Here is a 12,342-nt window from a genome sequence, read left to right as displayed (position 1 = left end):
AAAGAAAGAAAGAAGAAGGAAGAAAGAAAGAAAGAAAGAAAAGAAAGAAAGAAAGAAAGAAAGAAAGAAAGAAAGAAAGAAAGAAAGAAAGAAAGAAAGAAAGAAGGAAGGAAGGAAAAAGAGAGAGAAAGAAAGAAAGAAAGAAAGAAAGAAAGAAAGAAAGAAAGAAAGAAAGAAAGAAAGAAAGAAAGAAAGAAAGGAAGGAAGTTAGTTCAGTGCACCAGGAGCTTCTCTCAGGTACCCAGAGAATGCATCACCGGCTCCTCCATGAGCTCTGTCTGCACTATGTCCATCTACTGGAGAGCTCCTCACCCGAAACCTGGCCCAGAAGCTGCCTACCCAAGCCTGCTCCTCTTTCCAGCCTTTTCTCAGGACAGTAAACCTCCATACCCCAAATACAGACTCAGGGCAGTTAGGCTCCAGTGAGCTAGCTAAGTCTAGCTGAAGAAAGTCACCATGGGATATGCAAAGGAAGCCAAAGGTGATGTGACAGCTTTGTAATGTGTCAACTTGGCTAGGTTGAACTACATTTCCCAGAATTCCTTTCCCTCTATGCTTCGAATTAGAGTGGACCACAGATAGATTCTGTCAGGAGTCTTGGAGGGTGGAAGTGAAACAGGGGTTCTTTGATAACTCACACATATTGCCACTTACCTGCTGGCTCACCTTGCTGGTGTAAAGCATGGTCAGGCCTGCAGCTGCTCTACCTTTCCCCGTCCACTTCTTTAGTCTCAACGACTCCTGAGCCAGGTTTAGCTCCATACTACAGGACTCCAGCCTCTGCAGGCCACCACACCACCAAGGTCAAGGCAACAAAAACTGACATGGTTTCAGTCAGTCCTCGTGGGCTCCAGCTTGCGCTATGGTTTCAATCTTGTCCTTGGTCTTCCCCCACTTTGCATCTATCTTCCCTTCCCAACTGTCTGCCCAGTGGACTTCAAGCTCCAACATCAGATGGGAGGACAGCAGCCCTACAGAGACTGCTTAGCCAGCTCCCATGACTGTATAAAGTCAAAACCCTATAAAACTGAAACAATCTCCTGGTGCTCCTGTCTCTGATTAAACCCTGACTCATACAGGTGATGCAATCTCAACAGAAGGGCTGGGGGGAACTAGAAGCCTGGCAGCGCCTGCTCTCAGGCAAGCGTGAGGGTTTTCCTGACAATCAGAATTCTGCCTGAGCCTCCTGGGCCAACAGGACCTTTGCACAGCAGGAGAAGGCTCCTATGGATATTTCTGCAAGCTTTGGATGCACGAATGAGTTGTCAGAAGCACTTGGTTTCCTGTATTTTGATTTAAGAAACAAGAAGAAAAAAGAAACCAACAGCCCGTATAAAAAGAAATGGCCCAGTGGAGAATTATGATGAGCTTTAGCACACCTGAATCGAAATGACAGACCATGAAATGATGTGTTTTACTCTGCCTCAGCTGCCCTGCTCGCCCCGGCTATTAGCTCAATTGCCTGCCAGGATGATTATTTCATCTGCCACAGTGAAAATCTTTGAGCAACCCACAAACGCTTCAGTGACAAGTTTCCAGAGGCCCTGGAATGGAAGAAGATGGTGGACAAAGTGGGAGGTGAGAGGAAAGAAAGCGTCTTTAATAGGAAGGGAAAGTTAGCTACCACCTCCACCAGAGGAGTCATCCAAGGTGTGGGCTACCCAATGGAAGAGGAGGCCACGCTCACTACTAAGTGAGCCTCTGGCTGCCAAAGGTTTGACAGCAAGGGGCACAGGTGGGCAAGGGAAGTAACCTTGACCAGGGCTACTGCTACATAAATACCATGCATGACACTGTGTGGTATTCAGCTAAGATGGTCGCCTACTTAACCAAGACAACACATGTCCCTCAAAGCAACCATTTGCTTGTATCTTAATCAGGGATGAGTAGTTGCAAGGATCAGAAACCTCCTCAGAAATTAAAGTGAAAAAGGGGTTTATTCTGTCGGAAGTACATCCATCCAGCCCTCCTGGTAAGAAAGAAATTGTAAGTTCCTATCTGGCTCCAGACCTGCATTGCTTCTCATCTCTGCTGCCTTCTGGGTGTCTGCTCCATTATCTCTCAGCAGACTGGATCTCTCTGTTAGTCATGCTCCCTGCTCCTCCAACATTACCTCTTGTACTGTTCCTGGACAAACCACCAGCTGCCTAAGTCAGCCTCTCAGGAATTGTGGGTTGGGGCACACACCCCGAGTAAGTGCACTGCAGCGCACCAATCAGTGTGTGGACAAGATTTGCTTACTAAGGACCTCTTAGGTACCCACCCACTACTATTTGCTGAGGCAGAGGTATGATTACCAAGGTATGATTATTCAAAGTTCCTGTGCACTGAACAGCTAAGGAGAGACCCGACGTGCATAGCACGAGGCCTGTGTAGCACAGAATGCAAAAGAAGGAAGAAAATGAGAGCTGGAAGGGCCAGGAAATCTGCCTGGAGGAGGTGTGGCCTAAACTGGGAGAGGAAGGATGGGACAGGGAAAATGTCCATGACGGATCTTCCACAGGCAAAGACGTGGAAGTGAGAATAAGGCGTGACTGTGGGAAGAGCAAGTGTCACGGCCCTCCATTAGAGTGTCAGAGAGCGGTGGGTCGGGCAAGGGCTGGGGGTGGGGAGCTAAACTTCATTCTATAGGACAGTGGTTCTCAAACTTGGGCAGGCACCAGAATCCCCAGAAAGGGTTGTTGGCACACTCGCCCTAGAGATTCTAATTCAGCAGGTCTGGGGCAGGGTCTGAGAATTTCCATTTCTAAAGAAAAATGACTCGAAGACAGTGGATCTTTTCAGAAATGGGTCTAAACATGGTACGCAGGGACTGGCAAGGGTTCAGAGCGGGGTCAGGAAAATGGTGCTGAACCTTTATGGCAAAAGTAGGGCAAGGCCACGCTCACACAGGCTACTGGAGAAAGAGGGAAAGGGAGGGCACATCCAAGACTCGTGACACCTGCCATAGGCCGGATGATGCCCAGGGTTCCTGGAAAGATGAGAGCACATGAGATCCGCTGCCTGCGCTGGAGGCACAGACCACCTGACAGTGCCAGAGAGAGAAGACCCAACAAGGAGGCTGCAGGTTCAATGCCCCAGAAGACAGTATGACCTGGGCTGGGACTCAGGCAGGCGTGGGTTCAAATCCTGGCTCCACCCCCATGTACAAAGCCCTGGATGTGTTGCTTAGTTTCCAGGCACACAGAATTCTCATTGCAGGCGAGCACAGTGCCTGCCCTCGTGGAAGTGTGAGAACTAACCAAAGCACCACATGCAAGGCACAGAGCACCGGGCCTGAAAACAGAGCAGGCAAGCATGCAATAATGTTAGCAACTGGTTTTCATTGTCATCATTTCAAAGGCTGTACTCTGCAGTAACACATGGGTGTGTCTCCAGAAAAGCCACCCTTTCTGTTGGCTCCCAAAGGGTGTCTCAGGCTGGCATTTACCCTGGTAAATTCACCCTCAGTCCAGAGTTGGGGTTTCAATCATTCCTCCTCTGATTGAACAACACTGTATTGAGTATGAACTTTCTACAAGGTGCTAGGGACACAGAGGTGAGCAAGACAGACAAAGTCCCTGCTCTCTTAGAGCTCACATTTGGTGGTCTTCCCAGCACACCCTAAAAGAAGCCAATTCACACTGGCCAAGTCACAGAACCAGCAATTGAAATGGTATTTACAAAGTGTCACTCTCCCATACAGTGGAATGCACTTCTCTCTGCACGAAGGCAAGCTTCCGAGTAGTCAGAAGGCTGGTGGGTGGGTGCTGATCTAAGACGGGAGTCAGCCAGGGACGGCCTGGCCACCTGTCCCTGGGCCACAGTGCTGGAGGTCATGGGCTGGGGCATCCTCTTTCTGGATGCCAAGGTCAACACTTTGGTTTTTTTTTTTTTTTTTTTTTTTGAGACGAAGTCTTGCTCTGTCACCCAGGCTGGAGTGCAGTGGCGCAATCTTAGCTCACTGTGACCTCTGTCTCCCAGGTTCAAGTGATTCTCCTGCCTCAGCCTCCTGAGTAGCTAGGATTACAGGCGCTCACCACCACGCCCGGCTGATTTTTGCATTTTTAGTAGAGACAGGGTTTCACCATGTTGGCCAGGTTGGTTTCGAACTCCTGACCTCAAGTGATCTGCCTGCCTCAGCCTCCCAAAGTGCTGGGATTACAGACGTGAGCCACCACGCCCGGCCTCCCAAGGCCAACTTCTGACCCTTGGGTTATCCTGTCTTAATGTCCAGTCTGATTAACGCTTTGTGTCCATTTGGCCTCTTCAAATGGCTGAGAAGTTGATAACACTCGCCCCCCAATCCTTCTGCCTGAAATGATTTCCTGACTAGTGTTTCCCAAATATTTTCCCCACATTTCAAGACTGTCCTGTGTCAGTTATTGTCACAATGTGGATGTTGTTTGTTTGGCCCTCCACAGTACCTTTTGTGTTTACAAAGCACTCCACAGTCTGTAAAGCACAGTGACATATTTATCGCGAATTCAAGAAGGAAGTAACAGTGTCTGTGATGTCCGGAGGCCATGCAAGAGCCTGGCAATGCGGGTGTCCTTGGTGGCAAATACCATCGTCCCCACCTGAGAGATGAGGGAACAGGGGCTCAGGAAGGGAAGGAACCAGCCTGGGCCAGCTGGAGAAGAGGTGACTAAGGTCACAAGTGGACATGACACAATGCATATGTTACAGGTCACAATGATGACACTGCAAACTGATATGGGGAGCCAAAGATCCAAGAGATCAGCCAATAAGATAAGGAAGTCAAAAATAGCTTCAGATATTCTGACCCAGAAGACTGGGAGAATGGTGGAGTCACTTACAGAAATGGAAAAATTAGAAAAGGGTGTTGCGTTTGGGACAGATGATAACAGAAAATGCTTCTAGAGCCCTTCCCATGTACCAGACACTGTTCTCACAACCTTGACCCTCTCAACGCCCTCATGAGATGGGTACCGTAATTATGAGGATAACCATCAATTTAGGTTTGCCTGAGACAGTCCCACAGGATGCCTGCTGTCCTGATTTAATTCTTAAAACCACCCCCATTCACTCTCAAAAATATCCTGGCTCAGAACATGAGTCCTATGGGTCCCCTTAATTATTATCTGTCAGTTATAGGTGAGGAAACTGAGGCACAGCTAAATTAAAGAACTTGCCTCAGGTCATGCAATTGTTAAGTGACAGAGCTGGGATTTGAACCCAGGCAGCTTGACTTTCAATGACATAGTTGTAACTACTTGATTGTACTGCCTCCCAAAGGGGATGTTGAATCTAATTTTTCACCTTTGAAGTTTGGGGTGAAGGCTGTCCATCCATCCAGCAGAGACCCCTCCACAGGCCGATGGGAATACAAGATGGAATGAAGGGACGCAGACTGTTGGCCTGAAGAGGGGAGACAGGGAGAAGACATGCCAGGAGGCGCTGGGAGACAGGAGAGTGGATAAAGCCACATTTGGGACTCCTCTCCTGGAGACTCTCCCCAGGGAATGAAACAGAACTTCTCTCAAGCCTTCTGCTCCTGCGAGAACATCCCATCAGGGCTCAACCCAGAACCTCTGCAGAATACCAAGAATCTAAACAAAAAGAAGCTCTGCCCAAGGAAAGGATGTCACCCGGAGTTAGGAGACCCTGTCTTCCATAGAAACTGTAGGCCTATAAGACAGGCTTTCTGCTGCAAGGGAAACATTTCATATCCCTGACCCCACTCCACCAACTCTGTTTTATGTGATTTTAACATCTATTCAACCCTCCTGGATATGTTATTCATTCTGAGATGATCCAAAGAAAACTCCAAATTCTATGCCCACTCTTGGCTCCTTCCTGTCTCTGCTTCTACCCTTTGCATCTAACTTTCTTCCTTTAGTGACTGAGAGTCAGGGAATCTGAACTGATCAGCCTAGGCCAACGGTAACAGACAGAAACTTCTAAAAGGAGAAAGGGGCCTATCGTAAACCTGCCATATCTTAGGGATTTCAAAGCAAAATTGAAACGATTTGGGAGCTATCTACTTAACAGATTTTCCTCCCTCCTTCAGTACCTGGGACAGTGAGCTAAGAGGGTAAGCTTTGCCTATAAACATGACTGAGAGTTATGAGGTGTCTACTTTTTAAATCACCCAAGTGGTTTCTCAAAAATAATCACTCTGGGACGGGCGCAGTGGCTCACGCCTGTAATCCCAGCAGTTTGGGAGGCCAAGGCAGGCGGATCACCTGAGGTCAGGAGTTCAAGACCAGCCTGGCCAAAGTGGCAAAACTCTGACTCTACTAAAAACACAAAAATTAGCCAGGCGTGGTGGCGCATGCCTGTAATCCTAGCTAGTCGGGCGACTGAGGCAGGAAAATCGCTTGAACCCGGGAGGCAGAGGTTGCGGTTGCAGTGAACCAAGATCACGCCACTGCACTCCAGCCTGGGTGTAAAACAAAAAGACTCCATCTGAAAAAAAAAAGAAAAAAAAGAATCACTCTGGTGGCCAGACACTTATAGAATCCAAAGTTAACACACCAAAAAGCTTTGTGCTATGTCTGGGTTTCAGTGGAAAATAATCAGAAAGACCTTTAATAAAAGAAAAAAAAAATTCATCTACTGTAGTAGGAAAAGAATCGTGAAATGTTTGCCTTCTTTTTTTTTTTTTTTTTTTTTTTTTTTTTTTTGAGACAGTCTTGTTTTGTTGCCCAGGCTGGAGTGCCATGCATGGTATAATCACAGCTCAGCACAGCCTCAACCTCCCAGGCTCAAGCGATCCTCTCACCTCAGCCTCCCAAGTAGCTGGGACTACAGGTGTGGCACCACCATGCCCAGCTAATTTTTCATTTTTTTGTGGAGACAGGGTCTCCCTATGTTGCCCAGACTGGTTTGGAACTCTCGGGCTCAGGCAATCCTCCCACCTCAGCCTCCCAAAGTGCTGGGAATATAGGCATGAGCCACTGCACTCAGCCAAGATGTTTCTCTTAATGACACAAACCAAAAAAGAGTTTTCATTATTTTGAATACAATACAGCTTGGAGAAATGTTCAGTAACTTTTGGTTTAATTATCCACAGCTGAGACAGTTATTGAATCAACATTGTTTTAATTATAGAGCATTGATTAACGTATGATGCATGATTAACCTAAGTCCCATTTCACATGCATATTTAACAACTAAATCATGTGAATGGTGTTCGGGTGTGTAACCAGAAAGGAAACTCATAGGTTTATTAGCGTTAGCACGTTCTCTTCTTCTCCCTGGGTGAGCTTGAGAACAGTAAGTCCACTCAAAGTAAAAATTCATTTGTTCAAGATTTCCCTCAGCCTTCCAAATCTAGCTGGCAAGGAAAACCTTCTTACTGAGACAAGCTGACTTTTAATCTGGGAAAAGCCACATTTCTGGTCTTAGATTTTCTTTCTAAGAGGAGTTCATGTTCTTTTTTTCACACACTTATTTCTATCTGAGCAAATATTCAAATATGTTCAGTAGTGGGGAATCTTTGTCTTTTGAGAAACATTTGCTTTTGGAAACTGCCAAAAATCAGGCAGAAGCAAGTTGCACAATTAGGATGGAAGATGGGCTTCAGGATAATACGGCTATACAGGGGCACAGGATGGTGAATGCTTTAACGAGGTTCACGCACATTATCTTCCATGCCATTCCCATGAGGTTTGAGAAAAGACACTGTCATCCCTCCTCTTACAGAGGCAGGAATTGAGTCTCAGTAGGCCCAGGACTTCCAATCCTAACCCCCTGCCCTTCCCTCATGCCTCAATAAAAGCCCATTTCTCTGGGTTGACGGGCTGCCTGGCTCTCCTGGAGACAAAAAGACTCCATGAGCCCACAGAAGCTTTTAAGACCCGAGGCAGCCCTGGCATCCAGCGACCATGCATCTGGTGCTTCGGTCACTGTTTCATGGGGACCCCCAATCACCCTCACTCATGGCATCTCTGCTTCTTTCCATAGCACTGCCCTATCCTCTCTTTCTCAGATAGATCCCAAATCAAAATCCCAAAAGGGAATCAGAATAATTGGCTTAACTCTTTAGCAACAGCTCATTAAGCAGAGCCTTTCACACCAGGTACCCCTTATCCACCAAAGATGGCCTTGCCCTGCTGCCCTGAGCAGCGGCCATAGAAGGGGAAGCTTCAGCTATAAGGGTACGTAGGGCATGGAGAGTACCATGGCTCTGTATGGAAGGCACATCTAGCACGTGGCAGTGACAATGTCGATGCTGATAACCATGATGGTGACAATGATAGGTACCAATGTACTGAATGCAGAGGATGTGCCTCTCACCAGGCCAAGCCTTTTGCATGCATGTTCTGTGAGGTTTGTAAACCAAGTTTGTGCTGAAATTCCAAAGAGAGAGCTGGACAAGCAGCGGCAGAGAATTCCAACAGTGTCTCTGGTTCTTTTTACCATGCTAAAATGGACTATTTTAGCATGGTAAATAGCTATGTATTGTCACACGATGGGTAGTGTGACAGTATCTTCACTGACCCGATACAGGACGTCTAAAAATGGAGGTGTCTAGGATGCCAGCTCTCCTTTGGTTCTTGTCACCCCAAGTTGCAGCGTGGGGCTAGTGGCCAGTTGGAGTCAGTACACGGCCCTTAGACAGTCAATGCCTTTCCAGCCGCCACCTGGCACTGCTGATTCTTCTTTCCACTCAATCCTTCCTTGGAGTAGGCTCTGCCGTGTGATGTGAGGGGTCGGCAACTGCATCTCTCCTTCAAGCAGCTATGATTTCCTCCCGAGAGATCCATTCGGGTGGTTTTAAAGATTGTGTGGTTTTCTAGAGCACCCCTATTACAGTGCGCACATCCCTTTTTAAAGGGTAACTTTGGGCTTTTACCAGCCAGACCTTTCTGGGGACAGATGATAGCCATCTGAGGAGTGATGGGGAAGCCATTACCAGCTGTCTTTACCATCAAGAATGCACAGTCATTTTTATTTGTGTCTAAGCTAAAGAAAGAAGTCTGCCCAGGGACTTCTTCCAAAGCTCCTGAGATGGAAATGCTGAATTGCATCTCAGTTTCTTATCTCCCTTGCTCCCCTTCTGTTCCCTAGGCTTGGCTGGTAACAAGAACAGCTCATGATATCTGTCTAAATCCAGAGTTCTAAGCCTCCAACAGACCTACCTTTCCAGAATTTCTAGGTGGGGACCTAGGAATCTGTAGGTTTGTAGCATTCTGAAGGCTGGGATTGTCAGCCAAGTTTGGGACACACTGCCCTATTCTGAAATCACTGGCTTTTCCCCCCCATCTTTCTCCCCATTAAATCCATGTAATACCCTATTGGAATCTGGGTATGAAAGCAAACTTGGACACCAATAAGGAGCATTGGAGCGACCATGGCTCACTGCAGTCTTGAACTCCTGGGCTCCAGTGACCCTCTTGCCCCAGTCTCCCGAGTAGCTGGGACTACACCCAGCTAACTTTTAATTTTTTCTATTATTATTATACTTTAGTTCTGGGATACATGTGCAGAACATGCAGGTTTGTTACATAGGTATACATGTGCCATGTTGGTTTGCTGCACCCATCAACCCGTCATCTACATTCGGTATTTCTCCTAACGTTATCTCTCCCCTAGCCCCCCAACCCCCGACAGGCCCCTGTGTGTGATGTTCCCCTCCCTGTGTCCATGTGTTCTCATTGTTCAACTCCCACTTATGAGTGAGAACATGTGGTGTTTGGTTTTCTGTTCTTGTGTTAGTTTGCTGAGAATGATGGTTTCCAGCTGCATCCATGTGAGCCACCACACCCAGCCAGGAGCATGATCTTTAACAAGCCACTTCCTTCCCGGTCCTTATTGCCATCTGGAACATGGGAGTATTTTACTAGATCACTGGATAACGCTGTCTACCATTTGCATTTACCTGCCAGGGCTGCGAAAATTAATGTCACGTTTTCCACAAATCTTTTGAAGCCTTTTTTTTAATCAATCATTTTAAATTTTCAGGACTGTCACCAGGGCCAGAGAGAACTAAAGTTCCTGTGTGTGCTGAGATAACACCAGTGAAAAAGCCTGGCATAGGGCCCAGCACTTAGAACTTACAGAAAGTGTTAGCCTTCTCCCAACTGTGTTATACCAACCACATTTTCAAATAGTAGTCACTAAAGAGGCTTCTGCATCAAGCCTTCACATGCAGCTCCCATGCCACCCTCCAGAATTCACCTACACACAGGCCCACCAGCAACAGGCTACCTTTGCACAATATTCTCTGATGGCTACTCCAGAGCCCCAGCTCTTTCCACCACACTGTGGTCCCCTAGATGGGGCCATTGCTCAGCCCACCCCAATCCAGATGTGATCCCACTGTCATCTATTTCTGGCGAGATTCTCCATCTGGACAGGTCTTCCCATGAGACAGAACCTGATAAGGAGCTAGGGCAATTCTGACATTACCAAAGGTCCACATAACTTCTAAATTTTGGTCTGGTCTGAAGGAAAACCTGTTCTTGCGCTAGTGATGGATGAACTGTCTTATCTCTAGCTTCTAGAGGGAAACAAAAGCATATCTCTTTTACTTTTTAAGTACCTCCATCACAGTCATGAAATCATCTGTCAAGACTATTTATCTTTTACGTTTCCATTCTGGTAAGAACCCTTTAAATGAGGACACTGCTGATTGCTGGTGATGTGTTTTGAGCAAACACTCCGGGGTATGGATGAAAGCCAATCGCAGGTCAAATGACTCCTCGGGGAAGTTACTTCTCCTCTATTCAGATTTCACTAAAAGCTTCCAAGATGAAAGCAAACTTAGATTTCAGTCTTAGTTGCTGTCCGTTTTTGTAATTAACAAGTGTTTTTCCTTTAGCTAGTGTTATCAGGCAGGGTCCTACCAGAGAAACAGAACCAGTAGGAGATACATATACATGTCCAGATTTATTTCAAAGAATTGATTTACATGATTGTAGGGACTGGCAAGTCCAAAATCCATATGGTATACTAGCAATCTGTAAACCTTTGGGCAGAAGCTGATGCTGTAGTTTGCAGATGGAATTCCTTGTTCCTTAAAAAAATCCGTTTTGCTCTTAAGGGCTTTGAATGATTGGATCAGGCCCGCCCAGATTATCTAGATAATCTCTTTTACTTAAAGTAAACTGATTGTAGGTGTTAATCGCATCTATGAAATGCCTTCACAGCAACACCTAGACTAGCATTCGATTGAATAACTGGGGAATACAGCCTAGCCAAGTTGACACAAAATTAACCATCACAGCAACATGTCTGCTAAATTTTATCGACCATCTTACAGACTGTTAAGGATTGTGGTAGAGAACTGTGACAGCCACTCTCAGTATCACCCTGAACTAAAGGCCCCTATCAAGTAACAACATAGCCAAGCAAAATTCCAGTCGATGGAGACATTGACTGGTCGGCTGGCTTCCCAAGGGATAGCACCAGACAGGAAATGCAAGGATGAGGAAACCAGGCACGGGAGGGAGAGGGGCAACAGAGGTCCAAGGTTTGGTTATCTTTTTATTTTTCACTGGGAGGTGGTAAGTTAGCCCTGTTGCCCATGTATGCAGATGCGAGAAGTGATTTAGAAACTCCAAAGCAATTGGTAATCCCCAAAATGGGTGTATCTGGTTTGAAATGAAACCTTATTTTATCGGAAATGGCTGGTTTCCCAATTCTGCTTGCCATTGGCCAATATAATTGTGGGTTTGCACGTGGCCAGCACATGCCAAACAGAAGTAGACAAAGGTCTCACTCTGTAAGTGGGACCTTGGGGAGGAGCTGCCTGCATCATAAAGGGAAGGGGTAGTACAAATGGTCTCTTAAGCCTGTTCCTGCTGTAGTTAAAGAGGTGGTTCAGAACCTTCTCAGCAAATATATCAGTTATCTATTGTTGTGTATTAAACCATTTCAACACATAGTGGCTTAAAACAGCAATCATTTATTTTGCTCATGAATATGCAACTTGAGCAGGGCTTGGTGGGAAAGGCTCACCAAGCTCCATGTGGCATCAGCTGGGGTGGTTCTATAGGGCATAGAGGTTCCACTTCCAAGATGGCTCAATCACATGGCTGGCAAGTTGGGGCTGGCTGGCAGTTAGCAGCCCTGCTGCAGTGAGTGGGAGACCTTGGTTTTCATCTCCACGTATGGCTCTCCATGTGACCTGGGCTTCCTTACAGCATGGTGGCTAGGTACAAAAGCAAGCATCCAAAGAGAGAACCAAGTAGAAGCTGTATCACCTTTTAAGACCTAGGCTCAGTGTTTTGTATCTTCACTCTTGCACCGTGCTATCCACCAAAAGTGAGTCACCAAAGGCAGTCCATATTCCAGGGGAGGGAAATGAGACTCTATCCCTTGATGGGAGAAGTGACAAAGAGTTTGCAAACATGTTTTAAAATCACCTCAGCAAACAATATTCTTGTTATC

The 12,342-nt window shown here is 46.6% G+C and overlaps 1 protein-coding gene across 2 annotated transcripts in view; it reads left to right on the top strand.

Annotated features, from left to right (window-relative positions):
- DIPK2B (divergent protein kinase domain 2B) overlaps positions 1 to 12,342 on the top strand; it is a 54,798-nt gene that overhangs the window by 30,135 nt on the left and 12,321 nt on the right. The window contains exon 3 of one of the 2 annotated variants that reach the window (XM_050775670.1): positions 9,913 to 11,847. The exons of the other annotated variant lie outside the window; for it this stretch is intronic. Coding sequence (XP_050631627.1) covers positions 9,913 to 9,963 — 51 coding nt within the window. The 3' untranslated portion in view covers positions 9,964 to 11,847. Of the gene's footprint in view, positions 1 to 9,912; positions 11,848 to 12,342 lie in introns of those variants that run through there. 2 annotated transcript variants of the gene reach the window in all.

Source organism: Macaca thibetana, chromosome X (assembly GCF_024542745.1).
Source record: "Macaca thibetana thibetana isolate TM-01 chromosome X, ASM2454274v1, whole genome shotgun sequence".
NCBI classification, from domain to species: domain Eukaryota; kingdom Metazoa; phylum Chordata; class Mammalia; order Primates; family Cercopithecidae; genus Macaca; species Macaca thibetana.
Note: the sequence above shows the minus strand (reverse complement) of the source record. Positions and strands in the feature narration are given on the sequence as shown.